The sequence below is a fragment of the Lissotriton helveticus genome, chromosome 2_1, assembly GCF_964261635.1.
Source record: "Lissotriton helveticus chromosome 2_1, aLisHel1.1, whole genome shotgun sequence".
Classification (NCBI taxonomy): Eukaryota; Metazoa; Chordata; class Amphibia; order Caudata; family Salamandridae; genus Lissotriton; species Lissotriton helveticus.
The window spans coordinates 1,181,563,916-1,181,579,974 of NC_136059.1; the positions used below are offsets into that span (position 1 = coordinate 1,181,563,916).

The 16,059-nt window shown below is 54.0% G+C and overlaps 1 protein-coding gene across 6 annotated transcripts in view; it reads left to right on the plus strand.

Annotated features, from left to right (window-relative positions):
• The window catches only part of USO1 (USO1 vesicle transport factor), a 515,242-nt gene that overhangs the window by 285,259 nt on the left and 213,924 nt on the right, over positions 1–16,059 (plus strand). For all 6 annotated transcript variants that reach the window (XM_078676053.1, XM_078676052.1, XM_078676055.1 and 3 more), the window contains exons 11-12: positions 3,751–3,839; positions 15,805–15,959. In XM_078676053.1, coding sequence (XP_078532179.1) covers positions 3,751–3,839; positions 15,805–15,959 — 244 coding nt within the window. The remainder of the gene's footprint in view (positions 1–3,750; positions 3,840–15,804; positions 15,960–16,059) is intronic.

The window sequence follows — 16,059 nt, forward strand, 5'->3', positions numbered from 1 at the left end:
TGGATGGATACTTGTAAGATAGTGGATTTGTAGTTGGGAGGAGGTATCCAGTCCTTGACCTCTCTTACCCCTTAACTATCAGTGGACCACCTTCCATTGACACTTCTTTGGTTACAAGTAAAAAAAGTCCACTTCCTATAGAGCTTCTCCTCGCCCAAAGAGCTGAATGTAAAAATGTTGCAATCATTAAACAAACACAAGGAGTTTCCAAGGCGTTGATGACTGCAAGAGTCGAGTAGTGAGAGTGTAAGCTCAATTTTGTTAACAAAGGGGGGATATACTTTTTCCTTTCCGTTTTATAAAAATGACAGAAGAATAAAATGTGGGCGTAGTTTGGGTAGACAGACCATCACAAGGACATTGCAACAAACTGTTTAATGAGTGTTCATGTGCTAGGTAGCCTACCATCAAAGGAAAAAAAAATAACCTCTTCCTTGTTAGAAGATAGGCCGAGATGGACATCTTATGGAGGGGCTCGGCTATTCTACTCGCCATCCTCTTAAAAATCTCTGCCAGGAGGGCATTCAGGCCCGCACATCTTCCAGTATAGAGCAGCATGAGTGCCAGGAAAACTTCCTTCTGTGTGAGCTCAGCCTTAACCGCCAAAGTCTCAACACCCCCTAACTGCCCAGAAGACAGTCTTGTGCAAATTCGAGTATATCCGACTCTGAAGCCCCCCCCACCCCAAGGTCCTCTTATAGTCAGCCATCATGTTTGCTATATCCTCACTCCCTGTGATAAAGGAGCCGTCTTGCGCTATGATACCTGTAATCTGTCTCCACTCCTGATCACTCTCACTCAGCCACGACTGCAGTTTCCCAGTCAAAACCCCCAGATCATAGATGCATTTTTGCTTAGCTATATGTTCCCGCTTAACCTCCTCTGTGACCAGGGAACAGAGCTCCTCCATTTTAGTCAAGATGCCAACCCTCTTCGCCACAGACGTCTCTGCATGAAAGCCCAACTCCATGTCCATAATTTCCTGCTCCAGGTCTATATCATGGTGCGCCTGTCTCCTCTTTTTCCCTACCTCATCTGCGATAATGACCCCCCCCGGAAGTGTAACTTTATATGCCTCCCATCGGATCAGCACGTTCGTTGCAGTCTCTGAGTTTTCCTTAAAGTCTTGCTCCATTGCCGTATCCAGATGGGACACCACTTCCTCTTTCAACAGGGTCCAGAACGCCATCCTCCCTTTCGTTCTTACCCTCTGCCTGGCCTTTTTTAAGGTAGCACTCAGCGAGGAGTAGTCCAAAATCCCTTGTGCCGAGTACCCCCTCTCCCCATGGTCCAGTCCTCCAATCACATGGCCTTTACAAGTCACCTGGTCTTCCCACTTGGGGGTTGCTGGACCACGAGGGATAAGACCCATCCAGCTGGGGATGCACCAAATAAAAGCCAGCCCCTGCGGTAAATCCCAGAGTAGCTGGGCCAAGCCGTGCAATGATTCCACCTTTAGCCCCGGAGATACATATATACTAATGTACACTAAAGACTCTCCCTCCCTTGTGTCCGGGACCACTGTGTAATGGCTGGGACCATCTGAGCGGGTCCCTGTCTCCTAAAAAAGGGACAGATTTCGTTACCAAGGTCGCCACCCCTCTAGATGCCGCCAAGTAGCCAAAGTGTCCCATAACCACATATCATCCCTTACTCAGGAGGGGGTGCAGTTGGACTCCTTTAAGTGAGTTTCCTGGAGACACACAAGATCCGCCACATAGCATGCAAGTGCTTTTTTCACTAGTCCCCTCTTGATTATGCTACCCAACCAATTGACATTCCATGTGAACAAACTGAGTGAATGCATCTGCATTGCTAGCTTTATCTGTGTGTCGCACATAGGGAAGCTGGTCTGCCAGGCAGAGGGGGCACGCAAATCCGGAATCCGGTTCCCACCCCTGCTGCATAAACAAAAAACCACAACACCACCCCAACTCCCCACCCTCCCTACCTTACTATGCCGGGGTCTTGAAGCTGGCCGTCACCCCAATGCATGATTTGTCTGTCACCCAAAACACACAAAAATACGGAGCAACATTAACTGCAATCCTCAGTCCCAGGACACTGCTGTGGGGTTGTCGAGTTGGCCCATTCCAGCCTACCAGATAACAAGTCTTACAGGTCATCATTCTCCAACCCCCGCCATATGACTCCATTGGCCACTTCCGAGTCTCTCCTGTGCCTACTGACCCATTAACTCTCCCACCCAAACCCCCCAGCCATTACCATCACACTATTTCCTCAGATGTCATTGGGGTGAACCTGGGGGAGCAAGTTACCATCTGCATTGCATCACAAACCAGATTTTCAGACTAGTACACTCCGATGTCTGTCTCTAGGGCCTCTCCTGGCAGGTTTGCCGTAGGAGATCCGCCATCACCTTATCTCTGTCAGCACTTGCTCCTTTGAGGTGGTTGGTGACCTCCTCTGCCGTGCCTTCCGTCGTTGCTTCTATTCCTGCCATTGCAGTACCTGGAGGCGTTGATCCTCCGCAGGAGGCTGGTGTTCCTGCCTCTTCAACTAGCCTCAGGTGGCATTCGCAGCCGTGAAGAATTGAGTGTCTCCCCGATCCACGAGCCAAAGCTTTACCGGGAATTGGAGAGCATACTGGATATCTTACTTGCGGAGATGTTGCTTAAACATCCAAAAGGATTCCAGCTGACTCTGGACTATCGTTGTGTAGCCAGGGAAACTGTTCACATGCGCGGTGTCTACCACCCATGGTCCATGTGATCTCGCCGTCTGCAGTATGTGGTCCTGATCCCGGAAGTTCAGCAACTGGGCCACCATTACCTGGGGGAGCTGGGGCCCTGGAGGGGCGGCCAGCCGGACACTCCCTGGGCTCTCTCTTGACTGTGAACTTCTTCGAGGTTTTCCCCTGCAATACCTCCAAGATCCATTCCTTTAGTTAGAGCTTAGCACTGGAGCCCTCCAGCCTCTCCGGAACCCCACCACTTAGATATTGTTACAGCGGGATCAGTCCACAAAGTCATTCAGTTTGTCTGCTAACGTTGCCACCACTCTCTCCAGGGCCCTCAAGCAGATACAGTTCTCAGTCACTGTCAGGCGTACCTTGATTACAGTGCTCTCGCTTTCCGCCACTGTCTTCCAGTTTGACGGCCAGCCTCCCTGGGCCCTGCTCGAGCAACTGGTCATTGTTCTGTCCGGTTAAGTCTCGACACCCTCAGCACCCCAAATCAGCCAGCAGTGGCCACCCGGGGAAGGAGGGGGTGGGGGTTAAGGATTCCTGTGACACGTGGGTCATTATTAGAGTACAGTCTTCAGTAGACTGACGCCATTCCGAATCATGCTTCGCCCCTGTTTTAGAATCTATTTGATAAAGGAAATCCTTGCCAGAATCCATTTCCAATTCCTCACTCTATAATGTTGTTTGGTACTCGACTCAGAGTAATCAATCAACAGAGAGCAATCCATGACTGATAAGTAGTAAGAGACTATGCAGTAGTAGTTCTACTCCTACATGGTACACTCTGCTTGGTCTTGTAGTGTGACTGTCCCTTTTCCCTCTTTGCAGAAAATATTGTAATTAAGCTGTGACAGTACCCGGTAGCTTGCATTGGATATGCATCTTTCAACTTTAAAAATAAATAAATTATCATTTAGTTCCAATCAGCTGCAGCTGAAGGATGATATGTTTTTTAAAGTGATTGAACCTATAAAGTACATTACTTATCTATGGGTATTGGGTAAGACGTTGGTAATTAATATGTATTATTCTTTCCTCAACAGACTATCAACACAGTGTCAGAAGTCATTCGTGGCTGCCAAATCAACCAGGATTACTTTTCTTCTGTAAATGCACCTTCCAACCCACCACGGTAGGAGTTATAGCAATTTTCAAGTGTGAATTATGTTGAAACCCTAATAACTCTCTAAGCACTAGCATGTTTGGTTTCCAATGAAGTTGTAGTTTTCAAGTGTTCGGTTCAACCCTGAGAACAAATACTCCCAGTGTCATCTCTATTCCCATATAGAGTCACAGTATGAGAGTAGAGGGGACATTGGTGACATATTTCAGTGTATTGAAATATGTTTCTCTAGGTAAACTTTGTGACAAGAACCTGAATGCCATTAAAAGTTTAGGAGACAGCATGCAGAGGTTTGAGAAATTAAACGGGTCTGGAAAAAAAAACTGTTGGACCCGGCCCCATGGCGTGGTCCTACCCCTCCCGCATGGCGGGCCCGGGACGACATCGGCCCTCCATCGATCCGCTGTCGCCCCCTTGGCGCTACCCTACACGAACCCTCGACAAGAGCAGCCACCCTGGCAACCCCCGGCTCTCCCCTCTGGTACACGTCGAACCCTACGCGCCCCAACTCTGCAGGTCCGGCTACCACTCCGGACCACCATGTCGGGCCCGACGCCATCTTGGGCCCATCACGTGCCGAGCACGTGGCCTCGGCCACGACCCCAGCGAAGCCCCGACATCGAGGCACCAAGATCCCCCCAGGTGGTAGAGTGGCCACTCGACTGATCCAAGAGGAGGGGAGTTTCGATGGTCCTCCAGCCGCCCCCGGACGCCTGGTATCGATCGCCCTCCGGCCTCCCTGGGCGCTGGCTCCACCCCCTGCTGGGTGTCTGGACACCACCATCCCGGCCCCTCTGACCCCCAGACGCGAGGGTCCGTACATCAAAGGACTCCAGTCCTATATCTGGGCTAGCCCTGGATTAGGACGCCAGTTGTATCCTGGAGTCGAGAGCCCTGCTGACGCGGCTGACCCCGAGAAGAACTCGCTACCCTGAACCTTGAACCCCTTGTTGGAGTCCTGCTGGCGCTGCCACGGCCCATCTTCGCTGAAACCATCTTGGGAGCCGGCTGGCGCTGCCGCGGCCCATCCTCGCTGAAACCATCTTTGGAGCCTGCTGGCGCTGCCGCGGTCCATCCTCGCTGAAACCATCTTGGGAGCCTGCTGGCGCTGCCGCGGCCCATCTTCGCCGAAACTACCTCGAAGCCTGCTGGCGCTGCCGCGGCCCAACCTCGTCAAAGCCATCTTTCGGGTCCTGCTGGCGCTGCCGCGGCTCGATCTTTCGGAACCCCCCAGCTCGAGGATTGAGAGCTGCGCGCAGGGTATCCCTACGCCCCACTAGTACTGAGACTGACCCGCTACCCTGTTCCCCGTTTACGAGACTTTACGGGACCCTCGACCCGCTTGTACATATTGCCGAAGATAATCAACCTTTATTACTGATTAAGCCTAAGAACTTACCCTCTTGTGTGGTGTCCATTTGTAGTGGTGTGATTGCTCTGCTGTACGATTCTAGGAGAGGAACCTCACCCAGGAGGCCTCTCGACAACGCTCGGCCACTTCCAGAAGGAGGGGTGGACCTAGGGGTGGTCAGTCAGACATCTTCTGCCTCCCCCGGGATCGTGTTTCTAACATTGGTGGCAGGCGGTGCGATCCGAGCCAACGCAAATCGTACAGAGAGTGACTCAACCACTACCGACAGAAACACACCGCGACCATGACTACCAAAGAAACCAGACCGACCGCAGAGTTCCAGAAAGAAAAAATGGAAGAGTACAGTCATAAGGAATTGAAACAATTCTGCAAGGACCTGGGGTTCGCTACCACTGGCTTAAGCATCAAAGAAGATTTCAAGTCGGCCCTGCAAACATGGGTGGAGGCAGGAGCGACGCCACCCCGGAACGAAGATAACCCGGGCCCGAACGGACCCCCGGAGACCGACGCAACCCCAGCGGGGGAAAGACCCGCAAACATAGACACGGGCCTCTCCCCCGAAGACGCCCGAGAACGAGAGAGGAACTGGCTCCACGAATTGGAGCTCGCCCGACTCCGGCTGGACGGAGAACTGCAGCTAGCAGAAAGAAAAATAGCCCTTGAGCAACTACGGCTGGCAGGAGACCTGGAGGAGAAACGGAGGCAGAGAGACCTCGAAGAGAAGAAAATCACGTTCGAGCACGAACGTGGCCTTAAAGAACTTGAAATCAAGGCCAAAACGAATGAGGCCAGCGCCTCCGGGAGCAGGAGCTCGCCCCCACCGGTGGACACGAAAGTTCACATCCCCAAGGATGTCGTCAAAGAGTACTATAAAAACGACGACATCCAACAGTGGTTCAAAGCGTATGAAGTAGCCATGACCGCCCATCGAGTACCCCTCAAGGACTGGGGCGCCGGTTTGTGGGGGAAGTACGTCAACGAAGGGAGGGCCGCCCTGCTAGAGCTCCCCGATGCCGAGATGACCTCGTACGAACACATGAAAGCCGCCCTCCTCACTCGCTACGGACTCACCCCCGAAATGTACCGGCAGCGATTCCGAGACTGTAAAAAACTCCCCGGTACCACATGGGTGGAATATGTAAACTTCTATAGTAGAGCCCTAGAGGGGTGGATCAAAGGCAGCCAGGTCACCACCTACGAGCAGTTGTTCAACCTCATTGTATGGGAACACCTTTCCAACAACTGTTTCATCGAACTCCGGCAGCATCTCCTCGACAGCAAACTGACAGAGCCACGGAAACTCGCTGTCGAGGCGGATCGATGGGTGAGCACCCGAGTCCCCCGGAGCCCGATGGGAGACTACGGCCGGGGACCCCCGGGGAACCACCGACCACGAGGCGGCGGAGGAGGCCAGAACCGGGGCCGAGACGCCCCCACGGGGCCACCCCCAACCTCCACTTCGCCATCCCTGGCCCGAAGGGGGGCCCCCCCAGCACGACCGGGGCCCCGCCTAAACGTTACCTGCCACAGATGCCAGCAGCCTGGTCACTATGCTAATGACCTCCTCTGCCCGATGAACCAACGACCCGGCACCACCGGCCCTCCAAACCGCCAGATTGCGGCCGCCGCCCTGGGCGAAGAAAGAGGCGAGGAAGAGGACGACGACCCCGAGCAGGCCGAGTGGGAGCCCGCCGCTATGTCCTTGGTGTGCCTGGGTGAAAGAGACATGATCCCCCGAGCCCCGATCCCAGGCAACACACAAAAGTACCGCCAATGGGTCACCATTAATGGACACCAGGCCGAAGCCCTCCGTGACACTGGAGCCAGCGTGACGGCGGTCCGCTGCCATTTGGTGACCCCCGAACAGATCTTGGCCAACGTCCTGTGCCCAGTACGGTCGGCGGTCAACTCCGAGAGCTCGTGCCAGATGGCACGTATTCCCTTCGAGTGGGGGAGGGGTGTCGGGCATGCTGAAAGTGACTGTCCGGGACGATGCCCCCGTGGACTGCCTCCTCGGGAACGACCTGGAAAGTTCCCCCTGGTCCCACGTCGAGCGGAGAGAGCATCTGGGGATGCTAAGCCTTCCCGAGTGGGTCTGTGCGACCACCCGATCCATGGCCGCCCGGGCCACCGCCCCGAACGAAGATACCCCGCCTGAAGAACCGGAGTGGCCCGCACCTCCGCAGCCCGCTGTCCCCGAGGACGCCGACCCAGAGCCCGGCCCCCAGGGGCCCAGCCATGAAGACATCACCGAGCTCGGCCACCTTCCCGAACTAGCCCAATGGCGCCAAGAAGGTGGCCCCACACGAGAACAGTTCCGGCAAGAACAGAAAACGTGTCCCTCCCTCGAGGGAATCCGACAACAAGCCGCCACTCAAGCCGCCGGAGACCCATCGGGGTCCCACTGGGTCTATTGGGACCACGATCTCCTATACAGCGAGCAGAAAATTGCCGAACTGGGGGCGGCCGAGTGCTGGTGGTCCCCCTACGATTCAGAGACTTCCTCTTAAACCTAGCACACGAGGTGCCCCTCGCCGGGCACCTGGGGCAGGACAAAACCTACAGCCGCCTGGTGACCCATTTTTACTGGCCAAAAATGCGCAACGATGTGAACAATCACTGCAGAACCTGTCCGACCTGTCAAGCCTGCGGGAAGAGCGGGGGGAAAGTCAAGGCCCCACTCCAACCCTTTCCCGTGGTAACAACCCCCTTCGAGCGAGTGGGGATCGACATAGTGGGGCCCCTGGACCCCCGCACCTCTCAGGGACACCGCTTCATCCTCGTCCTGATGGACCATGCCACCCGCTATCCAGAAGCCATCCCCCTCCGGACCATAACGGCCCCCGTGGTGGGCCGAGTGCTAATGGGGATCTTCTCCAGAGTCGGCTTCCCCCGAGAGGTCGTGAGTGAACGGGGCACAAACTTTATATCCAAATATATGCGGTCCCTGTGGCAACAGTGCGGGGTCACATATAAGTTCACCACCCCATATCACCCCCAAGGGAATGAACTTGTAGAGCGGTTTAACCGAACACTCAAGGGGATGATCAAGGGCCTAGAAGAACCACTACGACTCAAATGGGACGTCCTACTGCCCTGTCTCCTGTTTGCCTATCGGGAGGTGCCCCAGAAGTCCCTGGGGTTCAGCCCATTTGAACTATTATACGGACACCCCGTCCGAGGTCCCCTCAGCCTGGTCGAAGAAGGCTGGGAGACGGCTGTCCGAGATGCTCCACCAGATGTCTACAGGTACCTCCTGACCCTCCGCAACCAAACTCGGAAGTTCCGGGAACTTGCCGAGGCCAACCTTGAGGCCAGCCAGGAGGAAATGAAACGCTGATATGACAAGAACGCCTCGTCCATCGAGTTCGAGCCGGGCCAGCAGGTCTGGGTCATGTCCCCGTTCGAACCTTGTGCCCTCCAGGACAAATGGACGGGGCCCTTCAAAGTGGTGGAGCGCAAGAGCCCCGTCACCTACCTGGTGGACATGGAGTCCCCCCGGAACCCCCTCCAGGTTCTACACGCCAACCGGCTCAAGCCTCACTTTGCCCGCACGGAGCTGAGCCTGCTGTTGGCTACAGATGACGGAGCTGAAGACGACTCCGAGCCCCTACCGGACCTCCTGAGCACCACCGAGAAGGACGGCTCAGTCGAGGGGGTCACCCTCTCCTCCGCCCTGACCCCAGAACAGCACCAGGACTGCCGAAAGCTGCAGGGGCAATTTGCGGACCTGTTTTTGCTCACTCCCGGGGTCACCCGGTGGTGTGTCCACGATGTCGACACCGGGGACAGCCCGCCTGTGCGACACCGGGCTTTCCGAGTTCCCGACAGAGTTCGGGCCTGCATCCGGTACCGAAGTTGCCAAGATGCTAGCCCTCGGGGTGGTCGAACCCTCAGACAGCCCCTGGGCCAGTCCCGTTGTCCTGGTCCCTAAAGCCGCCGCCCCCGGCGCCCCCCCGGAACTCCGGTTCTGTGTCGACTACCGGGGGCTGAATGCCGTCACCAGGACCGACACCCATCCCATCCCCCGGGCGGATGAACTGATCGATCGCCTGGGGGCCGCCAGGTATCTCAGCACCTTCGACCTCACGGCCGTGTATTGGCAGATCGGCCTCACCCCTGGTGCCCAAGAGCGATCTGCCTTCTCGACTCTCGATGGCCACTTCCATTTCAAAGTGATGCCCTTCGGCATGAAAAACGCCCCGGCCACCTTCCAGAGACTAGTGAATAGAGTGCTGGCGGGGCTAGAAGAGTTCAGTGCCGCATATCTGGACGATATTGCGGTGTACAGCTGTAGGAAGGTAGATCCCTGACTATGGTTGCCCCCAACTTTTTGCCTGGTGTTTTACTGGTTTTCTGACTTAGTTGACCTGGGGCCCTGCTATTCAGGGCCCCAGGCCTACTGCTCTCTCTGTAAAATGGATTCCATGTACCTTAGGTACATATCTAAATTGGATACTGAGTCACCTTATCAGTCCCTGTACAGTGTACCTTAGGTACCCAGGGCATAGGTGTACCCAGGGCCTACCAGGGGCTGCAGCATGTATTATGCCACCCCTGGCTGGCCATCCAAATCTGACACAACTGGCTGCTTGACAGCTGGGGCAAGGTGGTGTAATCACCCTTTGCTTTAGATATAGTATACCTATATCTAACCCTAAAAATGGACACACAGATCTCCTATCAGTCACTCCTATGGCAGGCCTTAACAATCCTGAAGGCAGAGTGCTTGGAATCGTGTGAGATGGTGCTCTGGCATGAGCTGAGCCTGTCTGCGGCTTTCGGGATCTATCCCTTAGCCGTTTCCATGATATCGCATACCATATACTCTTAAGTGCATTATAATCCTCGCGGTTAAATGCCAACTCTGGTATCGCTTTATCAAAACATGTCGAGTAAGGTGTCATACGAATTGGAATACTAACCCCTCGCCAATTCTGGCGACGGGGTTAGCATTCCACCCTTCTAGAGGGACACGACATGCATGTAGCCTATAACCCGGTTAAAAGTCAGACAGAGCCTTAGCATCCACAAAATGGATGCTGCCACCGAGACACAAGTCTGCCCTCCTGCTGCTGGGAGTCCTCCCAGAGCAGGAGATAAGGACAAAGGGTTTCCTGCCAGGGGCGGTGCCAGCACCGTCCCAGACAGGGTTTTGTGTATTGTAGGTAGGCAGGGCTTTAGAGGAAGGTGACTGCACGTGGCACCCCGGTGCTCACTGTGCATAGGCTGGCTGGAACCAGTTCCAGGGACACTCCAGACCCTGTGCTGGGGAAAAGCCCGCCAAGGAAGTGGGTGTAACCACCCCCCTCCTGGTCCCACCCATAGGGCAGGACTTAGTCGCGTGCCAGCCCCCTTTTCCCAGATAAAGGTAGGGACTGGCCCCCTTCCAGATCAGATCATCTTTGAATCCTGAAACTACTTTCCACGAAAGGAACTCGAGACTTCTTCCTAAGATTTCTCCCTTGTGACTAAGGAGTAGTCACCCTGCATCCGCAGGCACCATCTAAAGAACACTGCGGTCTGCTGCAAGTCCTTCCTCCGGAATCCGACTGCCCAGCTCGACGAGAACCGGCTTCCCCGGCACCTCTGACCTCTACCCGCCTCTACAGCCCAGCTGAGAACCGTGGGTGCGACGAGACCTCAAGGGACCGGCCATCTGCAAGACTGCACGACTTCTTTCCAGCAAGCCCGCCGAGTGAATTCCTGGTGAGTGCTTTGGGGTCGAGAAGCCCCCACCCTGAGCAGCTCCAGCACCGAAGAGCAGCCCCCCAGCATCTCCACGATCTGCGTGGGGCCCTTCTGCTTTTTACTGCTCACCGCGTTGTTTGGCTACTAGCCCGCTGGCTTGTGGCCTTCCTGACGACGCCCGACGAAATTTCTGCTGCTGGTCTGGTTGCTCCAGACTGGCCCTTGCTTCCCTCCATCGGAGAAGTACCCTGGACCCTCCTGGTCCGCCCATGACGCCATTTTAGGTCCACCGCGTGGGCCTTGCATTTACCAAGACTTGTTGCCCAATCCTGGGTCCAGCGACGTCGACAGCAAGAACCTTCGTGGGACAGCTCGCACCTCCATCCTGGTCGCCGACAACGCCTCCTGGTCCGAGAGACTGCAGAGCCCAGCAGCGCCCACTCACCTGACTGCGGTGACTTCGCCCGGTGCCATCCTGGTGCCCACTTAATCACTGGCTAGTGATTCAAGAACTTGGTCCCCTCTGCTTTCAGGTTTTCTTCTTCCTTGATCCAGGCTTGGATCCATCGAACTTTTCTTCACTGGTCGCCTGCCAGCAACTTCTTCCTTCCAGGCTCCTGGTCCGGCAACGAGATCCCCGACGTCTTTTCAGACCTATGCAGCTGCAGCCCCTGGGCTAGGTAACTTCGGCACTTCGGTGTCCCAGCATAGCCTCACTATCCTAGGGTCAGGATCCACTGTCGTTTTCTTCCTACCAGGTCGGGTTCGCCCGTGAACACTAACTTTGCCTTTACTAGCTTCCATAGACTTTGTCCCGCATCCCGCGTGAGAGTGCACACTCTGCACCCGAGTCCCCTAGGTCTCCTAGACGTAATCTAACGATTCCCTAGTCAAGTCCTAGCGATTCCAAAGCCTATTAGTACAGTTACTTACCTGCTAGTAATTCGCATTCCACTTTTAGAATATATGGTTTTTCGTGCCCATCGGGCATTTGTGTATAACGTGCTAACTTAAGTATTTTCGTAAGAGTTTTGTTGTGTGCTTAGCACCCTGTCCTCATAAAGAGTACAGGGTTGTTGTGATTCTAATAAATACATTGTTTATTTTCATAACACTTGTGTGGTGTCCTTTCACTGGGTGTTCAAGGGGTAATGTGATGGTAAAACAGCTGGCTTAACACGCCCTCTAGAGTCTTAGCCTTAGACTGCTCGTATCCATGCTACTAGGATAGCTGGTCTATAAGGTTGACTTACAACCAATCATCAATAAGGGTTGTTTGGACTGATATATAGTGATCACTAGAATAGTGAGCACTGCACATCAGGCCAACTTCTCACAACAGCCTCCACTGGGACGAGCACCTGACGCACCTTTGGGAGGTCCTGACGCCCCTCCGACGGGCCGGACTGACAATCAAGGCCAGCAAGTGCCAGATAGGCCAAGGGTCCGTGACCTACCTGGGACACCAAGTAGGGAGCGGCCAGGTGGCTCCCCTCCAACCAAAGATCGATGCCATCCGGGCCTGGGAGCCCCCGGTCACCCAGACAGCCGTCCGAGCCCTCCTGGGGCTCACGGGATATTACCGGCGCTTCATCAAAGACTATGGGAGCATTGTGGGGCCTCTCACTGAACTAACATCCAAAAAACTACCACAGAAGGTGCACTGGACCCCCTAGTGCCAAACAGCCTTTGAGACTCTGAAGACTGCCATGTGCATCGCCCCTGTGCTACCGGCCACCGACTACAGCCGAGAGTTTGTGGTCCAAACCGACGCCTCCGAGCATGGCATCGGGGCGGTCCTATCGCAAGTTAACCCTGAGGGAGTCGACCTTCCTGTGGCCTTCATCAGTCGGCGCCTGCTGGCTAGAGAACAACGATGGAGCACCATCGAGAGAGAAGCCTTTGCCGTCGTGTGGGCCCTAAAGAAACTCCGGCCCTACCTCTTCGGCACCCACTTCCAGGTCCAGACCGACCACCGGCCCCTGCGGTGGCTGATGCAGATGCGGGGCGAGAACCCGAACCTGTTGCGATGGTCCATCTCCCTCCAAGGGATGGACTTCACTGTGGAGCATCGCCCTGGCAACGACCACGCCAATGCTGATGGCCTGTCCCGTCCCAAGAAGATGGGTGACTCTCCCCTGCCTTCAGCTGGGGGGGACGTGTGTTGGACCCGGCCCCATGGCGTGGTCCTACCCCTCCCGCATGGCGGGCCCGGGACGACATCGGCCCTCCATCGATCCGCTGTCACCCCCTTGGCGCTACCCTACATGAACCCTCGACAAGAGCAGCCACCCTGGCAACCCCCGGCTCTCCCCCCTGGTACATGGCGAACCCTACACGCCCCAACTCTGCAGGTCCGGCTACCACTCCGGACCACCATGTCGGGCCCGACGCCATCTTGGGCCCATCACGTCCCGAGCACGTGGCCTCGGCCACGACCCCTGCGAAGCCCCGACATCGAGGCACCAAGATCCCCCCAGGTGGTAGAGTGGCCACTAGACGGATCCAAGAGGAGGGGAGTTTTGATGGCCCTCCTTGCCGCCCCCGGACGCCTGCTATCGATCGCCCTCCGGCCTCCCTGGGCGCTGGCTCCACCCCCCTGCTCGGTGTCTGGACACCACCATCCCGGCCCCTCTGACCCCCAGACGCGAGGGTCCGGACATCAAAGGACTCCAGTCCTATATCTGGGCTAGCCCTGGATTAGGACACCAGTTGTATCCTGGAGTCGAGAGCCCTGCTGACGCTGACGCGGCTGACCCCGAGAAGAACTCGCTACCCTGAACCTTGAACCCCTTGTTGGAGTCCTGCTGGCGCGGCCCATCTTCGCTGAAACCATCTTGGGAGCCGGCTGGCGCTGCCGCGGCCCATCCTCGCTGAAACCATCTTTGGAGCCTGCTGGCGCTGCCGCGGTCCATCCTCGCTGAAACCATCTTGGGAGCCTGCTGGCGCTGCCGCGGCCCATCCTCGCTGAAACCATCTTTGGAGCCTGCTGGCGCTGCCGCGGCCCATCTTCGCCGAAACTACCTCGAAGCCTGCTGGTGCTGCCGCGGCCCAACCTCGTCAAAGCCATCTTTCGGGTCCTGCTGGCGCTGCCGCGGCTCGACCTTTCGGAACCCCCCAGCTCGAGGATTGAGAGCTGCGCGCAGGGTATCCCTACGCCCCACCAGTACTGAGACTGACCCGCTACCCTGTTCCCCGTTTACGAGACTTTACGGGTCCCTCGACCCGCTTGTATATATTACCGAAGATAATCAACCTTTATTACTGATAAAGCCTAAGAACTTACCCTCTTGTGTGGTGTCCATTTGTAGTGGTGTGATTGCTCTGCTGTACGATTCTAGGAGAGGAACCGCACCCAGGAGGCCTCTCGACAACGCTCGGCCACTTCCAGAAGGAGGGGTGGACCTAGGGGTGGTCAGTCAGACATCTTCTGCCTCCCCCGGGATCGCCTTTCTAACAAAACCCAGAAAAAAAGGTAACTAACTTTTAAAGGTATTTAATATAAAAGATTAACTGTGAATTCAAAATGATGCACGCTGGTGAAATAGAGAGCTGGGCACACCTACCTGCTACCAGAACATGTTGAAAGCCGCTTGATTGATTAAATAGATTCATCAGTTTTCCCCTAAAATATCTGCACTTTATATCACTTTAGATATGGAGCAGTGGCATTTTCACTGATTTATTTATCTTAACATCCTTTTATTTAAAGAAAGCTAGGAACAAAATTGTAACTTGTTTGGCGCAATGTACTGAAGGAAAATGTATGTAAACAATTGCATTTATGTTCATTGTTTCTGTAACTGCAGAGCAAAGATACATGTTTTAGTATGTTTTGACCAGGTATGTGCATAGCATATAGATGTAATGTGAACTTGAAAGACATGTTTTATTTGCATGCTTCTTGTCCCACATAGTGATTATACACAATTTTCATCTGTAGGAATGCTCTAATGTCTGCCCCAACTAGTACAGGCAAAATATTTGTCATGGTCAGTTTGAGTAATTTCTCCAGCTAGATTATTCATGTGTCCTTTTTTACAGGCACATTCAACCAAGCATAGAGAGCATAGGCTCAACCAACAACTGGAGAAAAAGAGGAAGATGCTCTGGTTTTTGCTCTAGGTCTTGTTAGAATTAGACACAGGCCTACACAACTAACTGTATAATATTAGATGCGTCAGCTCAACTTCTCTGCCACATTCAAGCGGGTCAGTTCTTATTCCATTAGTTACAGTTGCCATTGCAGTACTTCAGCTAGAGAAAGTGCTTCTCATTATGATAGAAAAGATTGCGGACCTTCAGAAGGTGGCATACACCACTGGCACAAACCTCTCGGGGTGTGTGATTACCTCTAGTAAATGTACAGCGGTGAACACCAGATCCTCAACCCCCTGTGTGCTGCTTTGGTGCATTGCCAAGAGGCTGTGTTCTCTACATTCCTCATTTCCAATGGATTCTCAGCTTCCCCACCACAAGGGCTAAGGTTGCTCAATGCTTGTCAATTGAAGGACAGATTAGACTGGCATTCTGCTATTGTGCACCAGTTGCAAGAGAGGTCCTGGACAGACTGATGGATTGCATTCCCCTTCCCCTTCTCCTACACTGTGGAGATTACATGTGGACACGCCTGAAAGATTGTTCTGCTTGCAAACTACCGCCGGTCACAATTTGACCCTAAACATTTTTTTGTGTAGTCAGATCTTTCAAACCAATACAGTAAAATGTCATTTTTTAGTTGTTTCTCAGATTCATCTGTCCAACTGTCTTTTTCTGTCTACATTATTAACATAATAGATTACAAAACATGAGTGCTTGAAAAGTCACTATTGGAATACAATGCAAGGTAACTTTGGCTTACTGTTTTTTTCTGTACATTTATGTCAATCTTTTTGTGTATTCTAAATACAGACCAGCAATTGTTGTACTGCTGATGTCCATGGTAAATGAAAGGCAACCATTTGTTTTGCGCTGTGCTGTTCTTTACTGCTTCCAGTGTTTCTTGTACAAAAACCAGAAAGGACAAGGAGAAATTGTGTCAACACTACTGCCGTCCACCATAGATGGTAAAAATCCTCAACTTTTATTTTTAAAGTAAAATAGTTATTAAATTTCACAATCATCAAATGCCATAGGTATATTAGCTGTTATTTTCCTCTTGCATAG